Source organism: Athene noctua, chromosome 1 (genome assembly GCF_965140245.1).
Source record: "Athene noctua chromosome 1, bAthNoc1.hap1.1, whole genome shotgun sequence".
In the NCBI taxonomy this organism is placed as follows: Eukaryota; Metazoa; Chordata; class Aves; order Strigiformes; family Strigidae; genus Athene; species Athene noctua.
This window is the reverse complement of record NC_134037.1, coordinates 38,076,412-38,092,861: the sequence shown is the minus strand read 5'-3', so window position 1 is coordinate 38,092,861 and position 16,450 is coordinate 38,076,412. Positions and strand designations below refer to the sequence as shown.

General features: G+C 41.3%; 1 protein-coding gene across 5 annotated transcripts in view; it reads left to right on the top strand.

Moving 5' to 3' along the window:
* Positions 1 to 852: 852 nt before the first annotated feature.
* Positions 853 to 16,450, top strand: part of PHIP (PHIP subunit of CUL4-Ring ligase complex) — a 117,567-nt gene continuing 101,969 nt past the window's right edge. For 4 of the 5 annotated variants that reach the window (XM_074895948.1, XM_074895947.1, XM_074895944.1 and 1 more), the window contains exons 1-6: positions 853 to 1,231; positions 1,372 to 1,430; positions 1,610 to 1,639; positions 1,796 to 1,855; positions 11,941 to 12,091; positions 12,203 to 12,301. In XM_074895948.1, the coding sequence (XP_074752049.1) occupies positions 1,186 to 1,231; positions 1,372 to 1,430; positions 1,610 to 1,639; positions 1,796 to 1,855; positions 11,941 to 12,091; positions 12,203 to 12,301 (445 nt within the window). In that variant the 5' untranslated portion in view covers positions 853 to 1,185. Of the gene's footprint in view, positions 1,232 to 1,371; positions 1,431 to 1,609; positions 1,640 to 1,795; positions 1,856 to 2,460; positions 2,527 to 11,940; positions 12,092 to 12,202; positions 12,302 to 16,450 lie in introns of those variants that run through there. The other variant, XM_074895949.1, reaches the window with a different exon arrangement.

Sequence of the window (16,450 nt, the reverse complement as noted above, 5' to 3'; positions counted from 1 at the left end):
GTTCTTCTTCACAAAGGGAAGTTCTCAAACCTTAGGAGCCCTTCACCCTCCGCCCCGTGGCGGACCCCGGCCCCAGGCAGAGCTGCCGAGGCGGCCCCGCCAAACAACGAAGAAGCGTGTGTTTCAGGTTGTTCGGGGTTTGTTGGGGTCCGTGTCCCGTCGTCCCGTCCCCCACCCCCGGCCCAAACGCAAGGCACGAACCCGGCCCCGGGCACGATGTTGCAAGAGCAAGAACCAGCAACGCGTGACACCGGCACTTACGCGCAGATGCCAGAGCGGCGGCGCCCCGAGGCCCCTGGCGGGCTCTGGGGGAGCCCGGGGCCGCCGAAGCCCCGCGCCCGGGAGGGGCCTGGCTACGGGGGACGGGGGAGCCGCGGCGAGCGCAGGGAAGGAGGGCCGGGCTTGCTCCGCCCGCCTCCCCCAGCGGGGCCGCGCTCCCCGGGGGCATTTTGGCTTCGCTCGCTTCCCATTTCTGCGACACTGAAACTCGGTAACTTCCAGCCTCCGCGCCGCCGCCGCCGCGAATAGCCGCTGCCCCGCCGCAGCCCCTCCTCCCCGTGCGTCGTATCCCTCCGCGCTCCGGCCGCCCGCACCTCGCAGAGAAAGCGCCTTTCAGCCGCCAGCCCGCCGCCTTCCCGCCCACCCCGCCGCCGCCGCTCCGACATCTTCTGCCTCAGCCCGCCCGCTAATAAACACGTAGCGCTCGCCCTCGCCCCTTCTCCCCTCAGCCGGGCAGCGCCGGGGGCCGCCGCGGCGGCGGCGGCGGGGCGGGAGAGGGGGCAGGAGGAGCCGGCTCCCCCCTTCCCCGCCTGGCCGCCGCCGGGCGCCGGGGACGGAGGGGCGCGGGGGGAGGGGCGGCGCGGCGCGAGGGGCCGGGAGGGCTGAGGAGGGGGGCGCGGAGGAGAAGGAGGAGGGGACTCTTTCTCCGGGCGGAGGGATCGCGCTCGCTCGCTCGCGTTGGCTGGCGGCGGCGGCAGCGGCGGCGTTGGCGGCGGGTGGCTGTGAGTTGTTGTTTCCTCCTCCTGGCCGTGGGTTGAATGGTGGAGCCGAGACTCTTCCTGGTGAACGAACAGTGACAGCTACCGGGCGGGCGGACGCGTTTCGCTGGGCCCCGACGCTGCCGCGGGAGCGCGGCCCGAGCCCCCCCCCCCTTCCCCCCCTCCCCTCCCCGGTTTTCGCCTCGCCATGTCCGGGGACGGCGGCAGCAGGCACACGGCGGAGCTGCGAGCGGGTGAGTGCCGGGGGAGCCGCCGTGCGGGGCGGCGGGAACCGAGCGGGCGCCAGAGAGGGGCGGCGGGCAGCGGGGGAAGAAAGGGAAGCCCGCGGGGAAGGGGCGAGCTCCAGCCCTCACCGCCTCTCCTCTCCTCTCAGAGCTCTACTTCCTCATCGCTCGCTTTTTGGAGGACGGACCCTGCCAGCAAGCGGCTCAGGTAGGGGACGGATGGATGGCGCCGCCGGGCCTGGCGGGGAGGGGGCGGCCGGGCAGGGCGGCGGAGCGGGCGGCGCGCTCGCACCCTCGTCCTCTTTCTCCTTTTTTTTTTTTTTTTTTCCTTAAAACCGCCCCCCCTTTTCTTATTCCTCCCCCCACTCCCTTTTGTTGTTGCTGCAGGTCCTGATCCGAGAAGTGGCGGAGAAAGAGGTAAGCGGCGCCGCGCACCCGGCGCTCGCCCCGCCTGCGGCCTCCCTCCCCCTTCCCTCGCTCTCTGGCGCTTCCCCCGCCCCATCCCGGGCGCTGCTGGGGGGCTCCTCGGGGGAGGGGAGCTGCTCACGGGGTGTCCTCTCTTCCCTCCCCCAGCTGCTGCCCAAGCGTACGGACTGGACCGGCAAGGAGCATCCCCGGAGCTACGAGAATCTGGTAAGAAGAGCGGCCGGGGCCGACCGCGGTGCGGCGGGCAAAGTTGTGGGTTTTTTTTTTTCCCCCCCTCACTCTCCCTGAGCAGCCCAATAAAAAAATTGAATTTCCCGCAAAAAAAAAAATACAACTTAAAAAAAAAAAAAAACTCCGGAGAAATTTTTTTTTGTTGTTTTCTTTTTTTAAAAAAAGCAACCTCGTTCCTCTCCTGCGCCTCCCTCTCGGCGCTGAGGGGGGACGCGGGGCCCTGCGGGGGCTGGCGGCGCGGGGTAAATAACAACAAGCGCCCTAATGCGAGAGCCCCGGCCTCGCCGGGCTGGAAATCGAGGTACGTCATGGCCGTGGTGCGGGCAGGCGGGAGCAGCGCGGGGCGGGGCCAGCGCGGGCGGGCGGGCGGCTGCCGGGGCCGGCCGGCCAGGCGGGGGCGCTCTCCGCCGCGCCGCCCGCGCACACAATGGCTCCCGCGCGGCCGCGGCGCAGCGGCGGCTCCCTGCGCCGGGCCGGGCCCTGCGGTGGCCCCGGGCCGGGCCGGGTGGGAGATCGGCGCCCGGGTGGCTGCGCTGAGGCCTTTTTTTCCTCGCTGTTTTGTTCACTTGGGTCGGGATCTGCATGGGGAAGTGGGTTGTTTTGAGGTGTCCTTCCTGGTCCGGCGTGTGCCCCTGGGCGCTGATAGGGTGCGTTATCTGACTTTACGTTCTGATATACGGCCTGTTTGGTGCGTAGGGATAACTGGACCTGCCAGGTTTGCATCACGGATTTAACTTACATGGTTCTTTGTTTTGCCTTTTTTTTTTTCTTTAAATATCCTACAGTGTGCTTTTCATCTCAGGTGTAGATCAGCAATTTAAAAAAAGTATTGGTTGCAGTGACGGTGTTCTTGCTAGCGGAGAGGGGCCTGGATGTTTGTTGTTTGGTTTTTTTTTTTTTTTAATATGTTGTGAACTACAGTAGCTGGGAAAACGGCAATTAAGATGTCTGAATTGTGTCTGTTAGCAACTTGTTGCTAGTTCTGTTTTCATTACAGGTACACTGTTGTATAATTTAGTCTCTGATTTTCTGAATAGAATTTCAGAGGAAGTCTGAGCTCTGCTTGTAGTGTGTTCATCAAAGCGAGATTTCCCTTCAGGCTTTCTGGTTGGTTATAGCAGTTCTCAACTCCAGTACTTCTGAGGCTTAAACACGTGGAGAACTTTTGAGCTCACGCAAAAGGAGATGGAACTGTTCCCGTCTGTAATGCGTCCGGTAAAGACTGTTGGCATATGCGTTCTTTTAGTTATGTTAGAAACGTTACAGTATGAATCATAGGCATTTATTGTAGTTGGAACAAGTTTACTTACTGAATTGGTTTTCTCTGGAGCAAGAAGTGGATTGGCCCAGGCATTTTAATGCATGTGGTGTGGAAGAATTGATAGCAGTCAACTTGTGGAAAATGTATTTGTGCATCAAAGATCATCAAGAAACTCAACTGGGAATTTCGAAGTGCTGATACTTATGCATGATATGTTATGATTTATTTACTTATTTGTAAGACTGTAAGGCCATATTATCTGTTTCAAACAACAGTCAGAAGTTGTTTGGTAAAAGTTAGCGTGAATCTTTCTCTTTTACTCTATGAATTATAAAGAATCAGAGGTGCAGTCTTGATATGGAATAGATTTGGCTTTCTTCTGTGTACTCAGGAAATAAAAGATACTAAGAAAGAGAAAGTGAGGAAAAAGACATTTTAAAGGTTGGAGTAAGAAGACTTGATGAGAAATAAGCTCATTCAGACCCTTCTTTCCGAGAAACATCTTTTGTTTGTTGGAATGCAGGTAAATACTAATTTAGGCAGAATAGCTATGTAATGACATAAAATATACTTCCTCAAGATTTGGACTTGATCTTGGATATATATATTTGGACATGTGATGCTGACTAGATACTTCCTCTTTTCCTAGTTTTCTGTTCCTAGCAAAGTTTTGTTAGACTTCCTGATAAACGTTTATATGCCCTCTTCCACCTTGACACTACCTAGATGTTGGGAGAGGGGGAAAAAGAAATCGGTTACTTTGTTCTTGATGCTTCCCTCCATCCTCTGTCTGCTCTTGCTTCAGTTGTCAAAGATGTGTGAACTTTGCATTACTTGACATTTTAGGCTTGTGAAAGCTGGCACAAAGTATATTTTCAGCGTGACAGTTACATTTCGTACAAAAGAAGTGTTTTTCACAGTGTCTTGTTTCATTAAACAAAAACTTGTTTGTGACAAACCAAAGAATCTTTAGCTTTTAAGACAGAGGCTGATGATGAACTAACCTTCTGGGTTTTTTGTGGATTTTTTTTATTTTAAAAAAAAAAATCCAACTTTAGGACGCTGACTTTTCTTTCTGAAGACAGCATGTTTTGTCATGTTTTGGTACCACTTCTCAGACTTGAATGCCTTGAGCTTTCACTAAACTTCGTAGAAGGGACAAAAGCTAAGAAATAAAAATACCAGTAAATGTAGTGTTAGATGTTTGCCTTTCACTCCAGGAGGGAATAAAGCCTCTGTGTATCAGGGGATGGAGATTAATTCCAGGGTTTTGTTTTGTTTGCAAAATCATGCCTCTTATTACACATTTATTTAGGTGGATATAATTTCAAGAGAAGTTGATGTGCTTGGTTTTGTCCTTGTTTTGAAAATGCTTATTTAGGATTTCTTATTCGAGTTAACTTTCTCTTATTAAACTGAAATTCCCAGCCTTAGATATTTTATTTCTGTAACTTAATTTGTACAAATAATGCCAGATCCGATGCAAATTTAATCTTGTAAATTGGTTTCATTTTTCTGTTTGGGCAGTGAGAGGAAATGATTCGTTTTCTTAGAAGCTTAACACCATGCTGTGCATGCTTGTAATGGTACAGGAAAATATACGAATTCAGAAATACCATTACACTGTGTTTTGTATTCTTATTCTTATATTTCCTTGAACTCAAATATGTCTACATTGTATTTTTCTACAGTTACCATTTGTGGTATAAACCACTTGAATCTTGCTTTGAGAGTGTAGTGTCTTAATTCAGAGTGCCAGTCTTGATTTTATATCATCAGTGTTAAGATTTCAATTTTTGCTGTAACTAAAGTCTTTCTGAGAATCGAGTCCCTGGTAGGCCACTTTCAACCTAGGTGTACCAGGGATGGTGGGACTCTTCAGCAACAGATCTCAGGGTGTTTTGTATCCTCTAGTATCAGTTGTGAGAACTTACTAATTGTAAGATAGCTGTTTTTCTCCTTGAAAGACAGGATTTCTCATGATGGAGGACAGAAATTGAGGAGTTTCAAGAGTTAACAGCTCTCTTCATCAGAGCAAGGCAGCCTTGTGAATTGTTTATGGATTGTGGTCAAAGATGTTGTGTTGTGTAGTTAGGCTTTAAAACGCATTTGTTAGGGCCTTGACACAGGAAGAGCTATGGTGCATGATTTGACTCCAGGGTAATTGTTTTCTCATGCTGCAGTTTCACTCTGGGTGTAGCTGCTCTAATGGTACGCCCTGGGTGAAAGCTGTGTGTTTTCTGCTGCATCCTTTGCATAGAACATGAGCGCTCATCAAATGTGCGGTTAGTCAGATAAGGGAGCTGAACTGTCTGAAAAATGGAACGGGACAGAAATCATTTTCCGATGGCTCAGCTCTCCTTTTGGGTGGAGGAGCATGAGTCCGACCCCCACCGTGAGGGAGATGATAGGAGTGCTCGTGAAAGGCTTGAGGAGTGTGTTGGGGTTGCTCCTTCTGGGAGGAGAGTGGACTTCAGCTGAATGAAGCTAGCTGTTAAGATTCAGTGGAGCAATTCAGAGCTACCATAGAGGGTGGTTGGGTTTTTTATGTTTGTTTGATTGTTTTGGTTTTGGGGTTTTTTTGGTGTGGTGGTTGGTTTTCTTAAAAGGTCTTCTAGGGTACAAGCATCATAACAGAATGGTTCTGATCATATATGCTAACTTTATTATGCAAGGTATTCACGTAACTGTCATTTCCTCAGTTGAATTCAAATTTTGTTCATGTTGGTAGTGGTTGAGGGAGGGAAAAGGCAGGGAATTCACATCCAATAGGAAGACAGTGCAATTAATTTAGTAAGCAGCATGCCTTGCAATTCTCAGGAACTGTTTCTTACTGTTTTGCTAATGTTTGTCTTTTCCTGTGCCCACAATTATTAAATGTGATTTAAAGTGAAAATGACAAAATGCTGTTTTCAGGCCATTCCCCTGTTCTTTCTGGTTATGCAAAGTATATGGTATATGAAGTTACAATGAGTATCTGTGAGACTGGGACACTAAGCGCATTGATACTGTATTTCATTGTTCCTACAGAAATCTTTCAGGCAGTGTTTTGGTTACTGTTTAATAATTCTGTTTCTTAATAAGTAACCAGATAATAAGTAGTTTGTTTCTTTGGAAAATCTTGTGCTGTAAAGGTATTCAGAGAAATAGGGAGCAAAAAGCTTGCATTGAATCAGAGAGCTGCATCACCATCTAGTTTTTGTTACTGACAGTATTGTGGGGGAAGTCTATACAGTGGAAGCAGGTCTGAAAAACTTGGCACTGTAGGTAAGAAAACTTGTGAAATTATGGTGATCCTTAGCAATGTTTTTGGTCTCATTATCAGTGCTTCTGTTGGATGTACCTCAACTTATTCAACTGATTTTCCTTTAGTTCTAAAAGACAAGCATTTCTGTTCTACAGATTATTCCTACAGCAGGGAATTTAGGTGAATTCACACAATGAACGAGATCAAAATATAATAGTTTGAACTGAAGTGCCACACGTTTGTTCCAAGATAATCTGGAGGATTGGCTAAGTCAACTGTTCAGTGCTAGTTCTTTGAAACTGAGACTAAGAAACACTGGTGAGAGATGAGCTAAAGGGAATATCAAGTTTAAGGTATACATGTTATTTAAAAAAAACCAAACCAAAACAAAACAAAAAACCAACAAAACAACCCACAAACCCTTATGAATGAATTTGAGAGGCACATAGGTATAGGTAATCTAACAGTAATAGGTATAGCTGAACATCTTAGTCCATACAGCTGAAAATGCTGCTACTGTTCGTACTTTCTCCTGTGTTAAGTAGCAAGCTTGCAGCCATCTCTTTGTACTGAGATTTGAATTTTTTTATTTGCTCTGGCCTCACACCTATTAAAAACATTAAATGGTTAAAAAAACTAGTATGTTCTTGGGATGGCTGGTTTCATATAGGTCTATTTCATTAGAGGAAAAAGTAATCTCATGTTAAAATAATGGGCATTCCTATGGGAAATAGTGGATAAGTATCCATGTACTTATAGCACAAGCATAATTAGAAAGTATGCAAGAAATAAACGTGCTTTGGGGAAAAAGCTTAATTCTCCAGTTCTCCCCCCGCTTCTTGTTCATTGCCACCTGCACCACCCCCCACCCCAAAAAAAGGGAAAAAGAATGCTTCAGAGAAATTGCACTTCATTGCAATTCCTAATTTTAAAGTGATAAGGCAGTGGCTGGTGGCACAGGGTACTCAGATTGATGTTCTGATATAGTACAACAATTACTGTAATGCAATTTGGAGCTTGTTTTGGGTAATATGTTACGTAGCAGAACAGTTAAAGCTGGGATAAACGCTGGTGTTAATGGTATTGAGCTCTTGCATATTGAAACAGAGGTAGCTGACGGACTTAGATTTTCTTGTTAAATGTCACTGTGTGGAAATGTGTTTTTCTGAAACATATTTACAGTCAAATGTGTAGTTAAGCATGTTAACTGTTAGCATGCAGGGGAAAAAAAAAAACCCTAACAACAATAGTTTGGAGAATATTTCAGTATGCATAGCGCTTAGAGCAGAGTCCAGAATAGGGTCATATTTTACTTGATGTCTAGAATACTAGCAGCAAATAACTGCATTATGTATTTCAAATTTAACCAAAGAGTCTAGGTCAAGTCATGATTCTATTGATGCATTTGTTGTGCTTCTGATGCTGGATTATTCTGCAGAGTCATGCAGAATGAAAATATAAGCACTTAGGTCTATTTCAAAGGTAATAAAGATTTGAATGTTAGTCCAAATAGCTGTGTAGCTGCATTTTGTATATTCCTGTGCTGTTTGCTTGGAATAAGTAAAGTTGGGGGTATTAGGTAAAGGGTAAAGTTGAGGGTAATGCTGCTTCTTATTTTCTAGAAAATACTACATGTGCTTAAGATCTGGAAATTTTGTACTTGTTAACAGAGTTCTGATTTTTATTAGAGCAGTGTTTAAGAAATGTTACTAACATGTCTGAAATGGAAAGCCTATTTGAACAAAAAGAGAGTTCATTATTATACTTAAAAAAGCATGTCTTCTGTGCATTTCTGTTGGAATAAAAGACCACAATTAGATGCTGCAGAAAGCCTAATAGGAGGAAATAAACCAGCTAAAGTTTCAGCTAGGTGGGACTGGCAGAGAAAAAAATATGCTGTTTATATACTGTTAAACATCAGAGTTTTGGCATAAAATTTTAAATTTCCTGTTTGTAGAGTCCAGTTTTCACGTTTTCTTTAGAGCTGCATGAATTTTAAATAGGTGTACATCTGTTACTTTTTTCCTTTTGCTTTTACTTTCTCCTCTTAAAATCAGAGATTGATATCGAGACAAATTTCTGTCATTCTGTTGAGTTGTCATGAGCTTTGTTTCAGACAAAGCTTGTAAAGTGTCCTTTTAAAAAAATCTTTACTTTTTTTGTTACTTAAATCTGTCTTTAAGAATACTCTTGGCAGGGTTTGGGTGGTTTTTGTTATTTGTTTTAGGAGGAGGATACAGGTTGATAGGTATATATTTGTTCTAGGGGGGGGGGGTTTACAGTTTGTCAGTGTGAGAACTATCTCTTGGTAGGCTGCATCTTAGAATAATGTGAGCTTTCAAGCCACTCTGTCATTAAATAAACTTCCTACCTTGTTCTTTCTTGGGTTGTTGCTACCACTTCATGGTTCTCTTTTCTGCTTTTTTATTCCCCCCCCCCAAAAAAAAAAAAAAAAAAAAAAAGTGAGGAATCTAGACTAAGGTGAATTTCTGTTTCACACTTTATTTTCATTTGTGATTTTTACTCTAACACAGAATCTGTCAGACATACAGATTTGCTCTGGAACGGGCTTACTGGAGAGGTGGTCGATGCCCCAAGCCTGTCAGTGGTTAAGAGGCATTTGGACAATGCTGTTAATACCATGCTTTAACTTTTGGTCAGCCCTGAGGGGGTCAGGCAGTTGGACTAGATAGTTGTTGTAGGTCCGTTTCAATTGGAACTGTTCTATTAATATTGTTAAATGCAAATTACTCCGTTTAGCAGATTTTATGGTGATATGAGGCTTACATTTTTATTTTAAAGTTCCTTGTGTGTTCTTTAGTCTTAATGACTATGGTTCATGAAATATTTTCATAAACTTTCTGGAACTGAAAAAATGGTCAGTGTAATAATTTTTTTTTGCAAGTATACAGCTCAGTGTTGCTGAATAGGTTAGTGAGCTGGTTGCAAATGCTACTTGGTAGCAGACAACGATTATTCAGACAAATGCTGCACAGAAGCATCACAAAACTACTGTGTAACTTGTCATAAATAGCTGTTTTCACACAAATGGACTTAAAAAAGGAGATAATAGTGTGGGTATAAGGTCTTTAGTAGGTATGATAAAGAATAATCCAAGTAGATCCCCTTTTCAAAATATTTGCTTTAGAAACTGCACAAGGAATTGAACCTACCTAGTTTATGCTAAAATAAAAAAGTGAACACATGGCTTATGACAGATCATGAGAAGTATGACTCAAGATGTCAACTAGCTGTAGTTTTGGAATGTGTCAAAGCTGATTTGCTTCATTTACTTCAGGTTTTGTGCATTTGTGAGGATGTGTAAAACTGAAGGGTCTTGAGCAGGATAAAATGACAACTGTATTGCATATGTAGTTCTAATGTTTGTGGTTAAACCAACAAAAATCAGTAATTATTAATCTTTGAGAGACAAGTTCAGATTCTGTAGACATGAAGTGTGGTTTCAGATAGAATTACAGAAAGGGCAGTATTTGTTAAGGTTTTGCACTCCTGTTGATAGGAGCAGAGGAGAACAAAAGCTAAGGAAATGGATCAGGGCTGTTGATGGCAGAAACTGTACATAACTTTGTCACTTCTTACAGCTATTTTAGTATTTTAGGGCTCTCAGGCATGTATTTTGACTTTAAGTAGAAAAAAGCATTTGCGTGTTACTGGTAAGAAAAATGAATCAAAATAGCAAGTTCTGAATTCAGGGATTATTTTTTATTGCTTCTGATGGGATGCCTGTCTGATGACATTCAACTTAGTAATTTTAAATGAACTGATCTGTACAATCAACTGTAACTTTATTTAAAAAGTGTCTAGTATTTTTGAAAGAGAATCCTTTTTCTTTTTTTAACTTGTGTGAATTTTGTAAATCATTTAACTTTTAGGCAGTCAAATTCAGACAGCTTGCAAGGCCTTCTACAAACGTATTGTGATTCACAGAAGGAAAGCCCGTTTTCCTGGAAATAGCTAAACATTTCCTGCCGATGGGAAGTAGTGAATAAATTCCTTGTTTTGCTTTGCTTGCTGTGCAGGTTTTGTTTTACCTATTAAACTTTTTACCTGAACCCAGGAGTTTTTGTTCTTTTATGTTTCTGATTCTCTTCCCCATCCCACTGAGCGGGAGTGAGCAAGCAGCTGTGTGGGGCTAAGCTGCTGGCTGGGGTTAAACCATGACAAGAGCAAAAAATAAAACTTTTCCTCCCTCACTAGAAGGTTGCGTTGTTGTTGTGAATTACTGGGCGTAAGCATGGCTTTTCCAGAGCCTGTTTCAGAGATCAGCACTCTTTATGTTAACAAACTGCTAGAATACGTGAATGAAGCGATTTCAGTGTGTTGGATAGGAGCACATTTGGTGAAGAATGAGGTATATTGCTATTAGTTTGGTATAATGAAAAAGCATCATTCTGCCTGAAATGTCAGTTGTGGCCTCCTCTAGTTGCAGAGACATTGCAAGCTTTTACTGCAGTACCTTTTTTTTTTTTCCTTCTGCAAAGTAAATCTCTGAAGACATGTTTCAGGCTGTATGAAGGATAAAACTACTACTTGCCAAATCCTGTACAAGAACTGAAGGAAACAGTTTATATCTTCCTTTTTAATTGCATATATTAAATTTTCTTTGCTATAGTCTAATCTGACAATAGTTTATACGTTTTAAAAATGCTGTTTCTTAACCAAAAGCTTTATGTTAATAGGATTTTACTGTTGTTACATACACTTAGGAGTTTTTTCTCTTTGTTATGTAAGATGGTCTTCTGATCTAGAATTACAATAATTCAAAAGAGTGGACTGGTTTTGCCTGGACAGTCATTAATACTTGTTCAGTATTATTATAATCAAGTGGTGAGTAGATCTGTTGTTGATAATAGGAGCTTGTTTTGGTACTGTACAGTTGAAAATTATGAGCAGTTACAAAACCTCATCATGTTTGTAGCCTAGTAGAGGACCACATATGCCAATTTTAGAGTTGGATTACTTAAGCTAACTTTGTTGTTTAAAAGCTTTAGATGTAAAAAATAAAAAATAAAATCCAGTTGTGGAACTTTGTCCAAGTCTTGTGACTTAGCTGAGTTGAGGCAAAAGGGTTTTGTGTTGTCTTCTACAAACCCATGTTATTAGGCATATGTGAATCTTCCAAGAATTCTGTAGATGTTGCTGTCCTTACCGTTTTTGTCTGGTCTTTATCTTATGGTAACTTAAGTTGGCCAGACCATTATTTAAATATAATATTGAATACATACTTTAAATTTTTTTTACTGTCATTTTAAAGGAGCTTATTAGTCTATGACCAACTGTGCCTTGAAGTGAGAAAGTAGTAAATACCAACAGTTCTCTGTACAAAGTAGCATGTGCTGAATAGAAGACTTAATTAGGACCAGCTGGAATGAATTATTGTACTTAAAGGTCATTATTTGTTTTTATCCTTAATATACTGTAATTTTCTTACAAATTTGTGTAACAATCTGGGAAAAAAAAGATTAAACCAGTAATTCTTAAAAAATACTGTGTTCTTTATCAAATGTTTTTGTTTGCTCTTTCATATAATAGGTGAAATATTACAGACACTTGGCACCTGATCACTTGCTTCAAATATGCCATCGACTTGGACCGCTTCTAGAGCAAGAAATTCCCCAAAGTGTCCCTGGAGTGCAGACGTTATTAGGAGCTGGCAGACAGTCTTTGCTTCGTACAAACAAAAGTATGAAAATTTTATGAGAATTTTCAGCATTCTTGATATTTCATGCCTTTTCTGTATTTTTGCATGGAAAAAATGCTTGCCTACATTTTTTGTGTATTTTTTTTTAAATAGGTTGCAAACATGTTGTATGGAAGGGATCTGCTCTTGCCGCACTACATTGCGGGAGGCCTCCAGAGTCCCCTGTAAATTATGGCAGTCCACCTAGTATAGGTAAGTCATGTTTATTCTGGCATTGTCATACCTAACTCCCAGGGTGATTGATTCTTGTGATGATGAGAGCTAAGTAGTAGTTTGTGTCATAGACCTTACCTTTGGTATTATTTTTATTAAGATGTTGTGTTGTCATATTTACCAGTTTGTATGCAGGGAAGAAATGGGTATGGTGAATGTATATACTAGGTCTGCTCTGAAGCTAATTTTGTTTTTGAAGTATGAAATGGTATAAAATACATTTCAACAGTGAATACATAAAAATAAAACTCTTTCTTAAAGCTGTAATAAAGGTGTCAGTAGATAAATATATGTACTATATACCAACTTAAACCCAAGACAGCACGGCCTGCACCTGTTGTTGAGGAGAGTATCACATAGACTGTTAACAGTTTTCTTTGGAAATATTTGAGTGTCTTGTAGTGTCTTTCTTCTGCTCTCTGGTCTGTTCAGTAATTTTGTAGCTGTGCTTTAGTTTCCTATGCGGTATCATGAAGCATGCATGCGCTGGCTGTACCATTGTAAAACTGAAGCTGGAGATTAGAGCTATTCTTTTTCTTTAGTTATTATTTTTAAGCTCTCATATGGTCGCTAAAACATATTTGTTAGCTTTCAACCTTTTTACTAGAAGATACATGGTTTTTTTAGTTGCTGGAGGAATCAAGATGTGTGATATCTTAGGAGATTCCTTTCTTTTGTCCTGGATAGGAAAATGTGCAAAATCACTAGTCTCTCTTCATCTTTTTCTGATGATGTCCAGGGAAGGGGGAATGATTAAGGCCAAATTATCAGTGTGCATTATACCAAAACAGTGGTTGCAGATATATGTGCAGTGTTGAATGAGAGTGAGCAGAGAATATCCCAATTGTTTCCTGATCAGGTGCAGCTGCTGCAAAGACAGAGGTTTCTGTCTTGGCAAAAAAGACAAGATTATTGGGGAACTAATGAGTAAGAATGTAAAATATATAGCCAGGTGCTTTTCAGAACAGAGGCATTTTTAAAGTGGTGACTTACCATTATAGTTTTTAAATTTCTAAACTCCTTTTGGAGGCTGTTGGTAACCTGTAAGTTTTCAATGAATTGGGAGATATGTAATTGAGAGAGCTTAATTTGCGCTATTTATATTATTTCTAATGTTGAAGAAACTCAAGACCAAATCTCAAAATTAATTCCATTACACTTTACCCAGAGAATTAATAGTTCTCTCAACAGCTGAAGCAGAAGCATGCTTACAGCTAAGGAGCTCTTGGGTTGAGCACAGCCAATTTTGATTTGGTCAGATGGCATTTAGTGTGTTAGTAGCTCTTCCATTTTAAAGCACAAGTTTTGCGCTTTCCATGCTATTTCTGTAGATCCTTATAATACAGGAAGAGAACATGGGTTTGCTGGGTGTTTAGAGTTAAGTTTTCAGAACCTTCTTTTAGCTAATGTGTGTATTGGTCAGAGATGGTTCACTTGTGTAGGGCCTGAATCCATTCCATGTGGTTTTGTTTAGAGCTGCTCTTGGTATTCATGTAGAGAGTTGTTTCTGCATGATGCTCTAGATGCAGGGGACAAAATGCTTGTGGCTGAATCAATAATTCCCCTCTTAAGTGGCTGTGCATTGGCTTGAAGACTGTAAACTTGGAAAATCTTGGGCTAAAATAGCAGGTATTTATTCAAGGTGACTGGAGGACTGAGCTTTCTAATAGCCAAGATTTCTTTAGTGGTTGCCTTACCTTTTCCTTTAGTTGGGAATAAATTTTAAAACACATTGGAGAAATCAATGGAAGAAGACTGTTTTGTATTGTACTGTAGCTTGCTCCACGGTATATATTTTTTCAAGGGAAAAAGACCAGTGTGTGAAATCTGTGGCAGCTGGAGTTCAAAGAAAGTTGTAGAGTTGCTGTGGTAGTGGAATTAAATGTTAAGAAAAATAGCTTTCAGACTCTTTCTAGGGAAGAACAAGTAAGACTTTCTAAATAAATGTTATTTTTATTGAACCTTTTGCAGAGCACTGAATATTTTGCAAAATTATAGTTATTTCAACATGCTGCTTTTTTCATGACCAGTAATTTCCTTTTCCAAACATTGAGATAAGTGCTGGTAACTGAAGGTTTTCAACTGTGAAGTGTATTCAGATTTTTTTGGATGTCTGGTTCAGAGCTGTGTGTTAAAGCATTTGTTTTTTATTTATCCTATTCTAATCTGATCCTCTCAAAATCATGAACTAGAATGACACTTCTTTTATATATTTAGCTAGAAGATTTTGGTTTGTTTCCTTAAATAACTATTCAGTTTTCCCCTGGGAAGGCTGTATGTTGTGTATTTGCCCAACAAAAAAAAAATTTGGAACCTATTACTCTTCAGGCTGTATGTATGCATTTCGGGTGGAGAACGCACTAATGATTGAGGAACAGTAAAGATACTGAAGTCTTTCTGTCTTGTGCAGGAAAACTTAATTTACATTTCAGTGAACTTACACAAGTAGTCATTTGGTTCCTAGCCTGATGAATCAGTGCAATTATGATGCTGATGGGATGTTCTTTAGAATTAAATTTTTGTGTATGTTGTGCCAGCTGCCTTGTAGGTAGCTGACTTATATGCAGTTAAAATACATCTGTACAAAATTTTTCTTCAGAAAACTACAGAATATCTGAGAACATAATAAGAGAGAAACAAAAATTGGATACCGAATAATCTTTGTCCAGTTACTATCACTTGTGCAACATATAAAAAGTTGCTGAAGTGCTTAATTAAGAACAGAGAGCTTTGTCATATGCTAATTTGTTTTGTTAAAGGTCCTGTCTTCTTGGATGCAGAAACAGGAAAAAGAATTTTTCAGTAATGTTCAGGGGCTGCTGAAAAAGCACAGAACTAAAGCATAAAGCTTAGGGCTTTGAGCTCAAGGCTCTTGAGGAAGCTGGCCACTCAGGTGTAAAAGACCTGAATGAAATTAGCAGTTCTCCCCAGACAACAAACAATATTTTTCCTCACCAGTGAATATATCTGCCTTTCAAAAAAAGTATTTCATGGTCTTGCTGAATCGTCCACTTCAAGAAAAATTCTGAGTCATTTTGCACTTTTTTCACTGTTTATTAAATGACGATGCTGTTTTGGTTGTAAAGAGAATGTGATGTTCTGAAAGTGATACCTATTTTATTAGTGTAGTAGATACTTTAGGCCTAAAAACTGCCTGAAGAGTACTTCATTAACTATATTATTCTGTTAATTATAGTAAAAAACTAAAGAAAAGATCACCTTGTGTTAAAGGATCTGTGTAAAAGTAACATCTTCTTACATGTTTATTCAAATCTTAAGTGAATAATACTAAAGTAAATGACTACTTGTTATTCAAGAAGAAATGAACTATAGAAGTCTTCTGGAACTCTGAATAAAATACTAACTGAATAAATATATAGTGAAAGCAAGTAGGATTGCACTGAAGTCAGGGAACAGTTCAGAAGTGCTTGAGATTTTATAGATTTTATAGATCTCATTTGTTTTTATGTTCAGCCTTTCAAAACATCTTGCCTCCTGTCTGAATTAGTATGGGTTGGCAGTTACTATCATTGAGCAAATTAATATTATATGTAAAGTAGTAGATGTCGGTAGAATTTTTATATTTTCAGAAGTGTTCCAGTGAGGAGTCTGTATATTTTTACCTTCATGAAGTGCCCAGAGACAGATTCTAGCTTGATGAATTTGTGGGCTTAACCACTTTACTTGGTTAACAATCACCTATAAGCCAGGAGACTTAGAGTACTGCACAGAGTTTTAAGTTGAACAGAAAAATGGTAGGAGGGTAATTCAGGTTAATTCAAGCTGCTTTTTTGATCTTGGGCGTATTTACAGAAGGGGTTAAAAAGCGCCCAACAACCAAAACTGAGCGCTTGATACATGTATACAGTCTTACTAGGTTGGAGAGTGAAAGGAGGAGTCTAGCAGTCTCTCATTACTATTTTTAACAGCTCTGAATGCCTTGCTATTCATTAGAGGCATGTCTAGCCTCTCAGCTTAATGAAACTTGATTCAATATGGCTAAGAGTTGTAAGTGAAGTATATTCTTTAAGTATCCTTCCAGGTTGCTTCTGAATCTGGTTCTATTTTTGTGCAAATGGAGGGTAAATATAAGTGGATTCTGTCTTCAGAATAGAACTTTCATTAGTT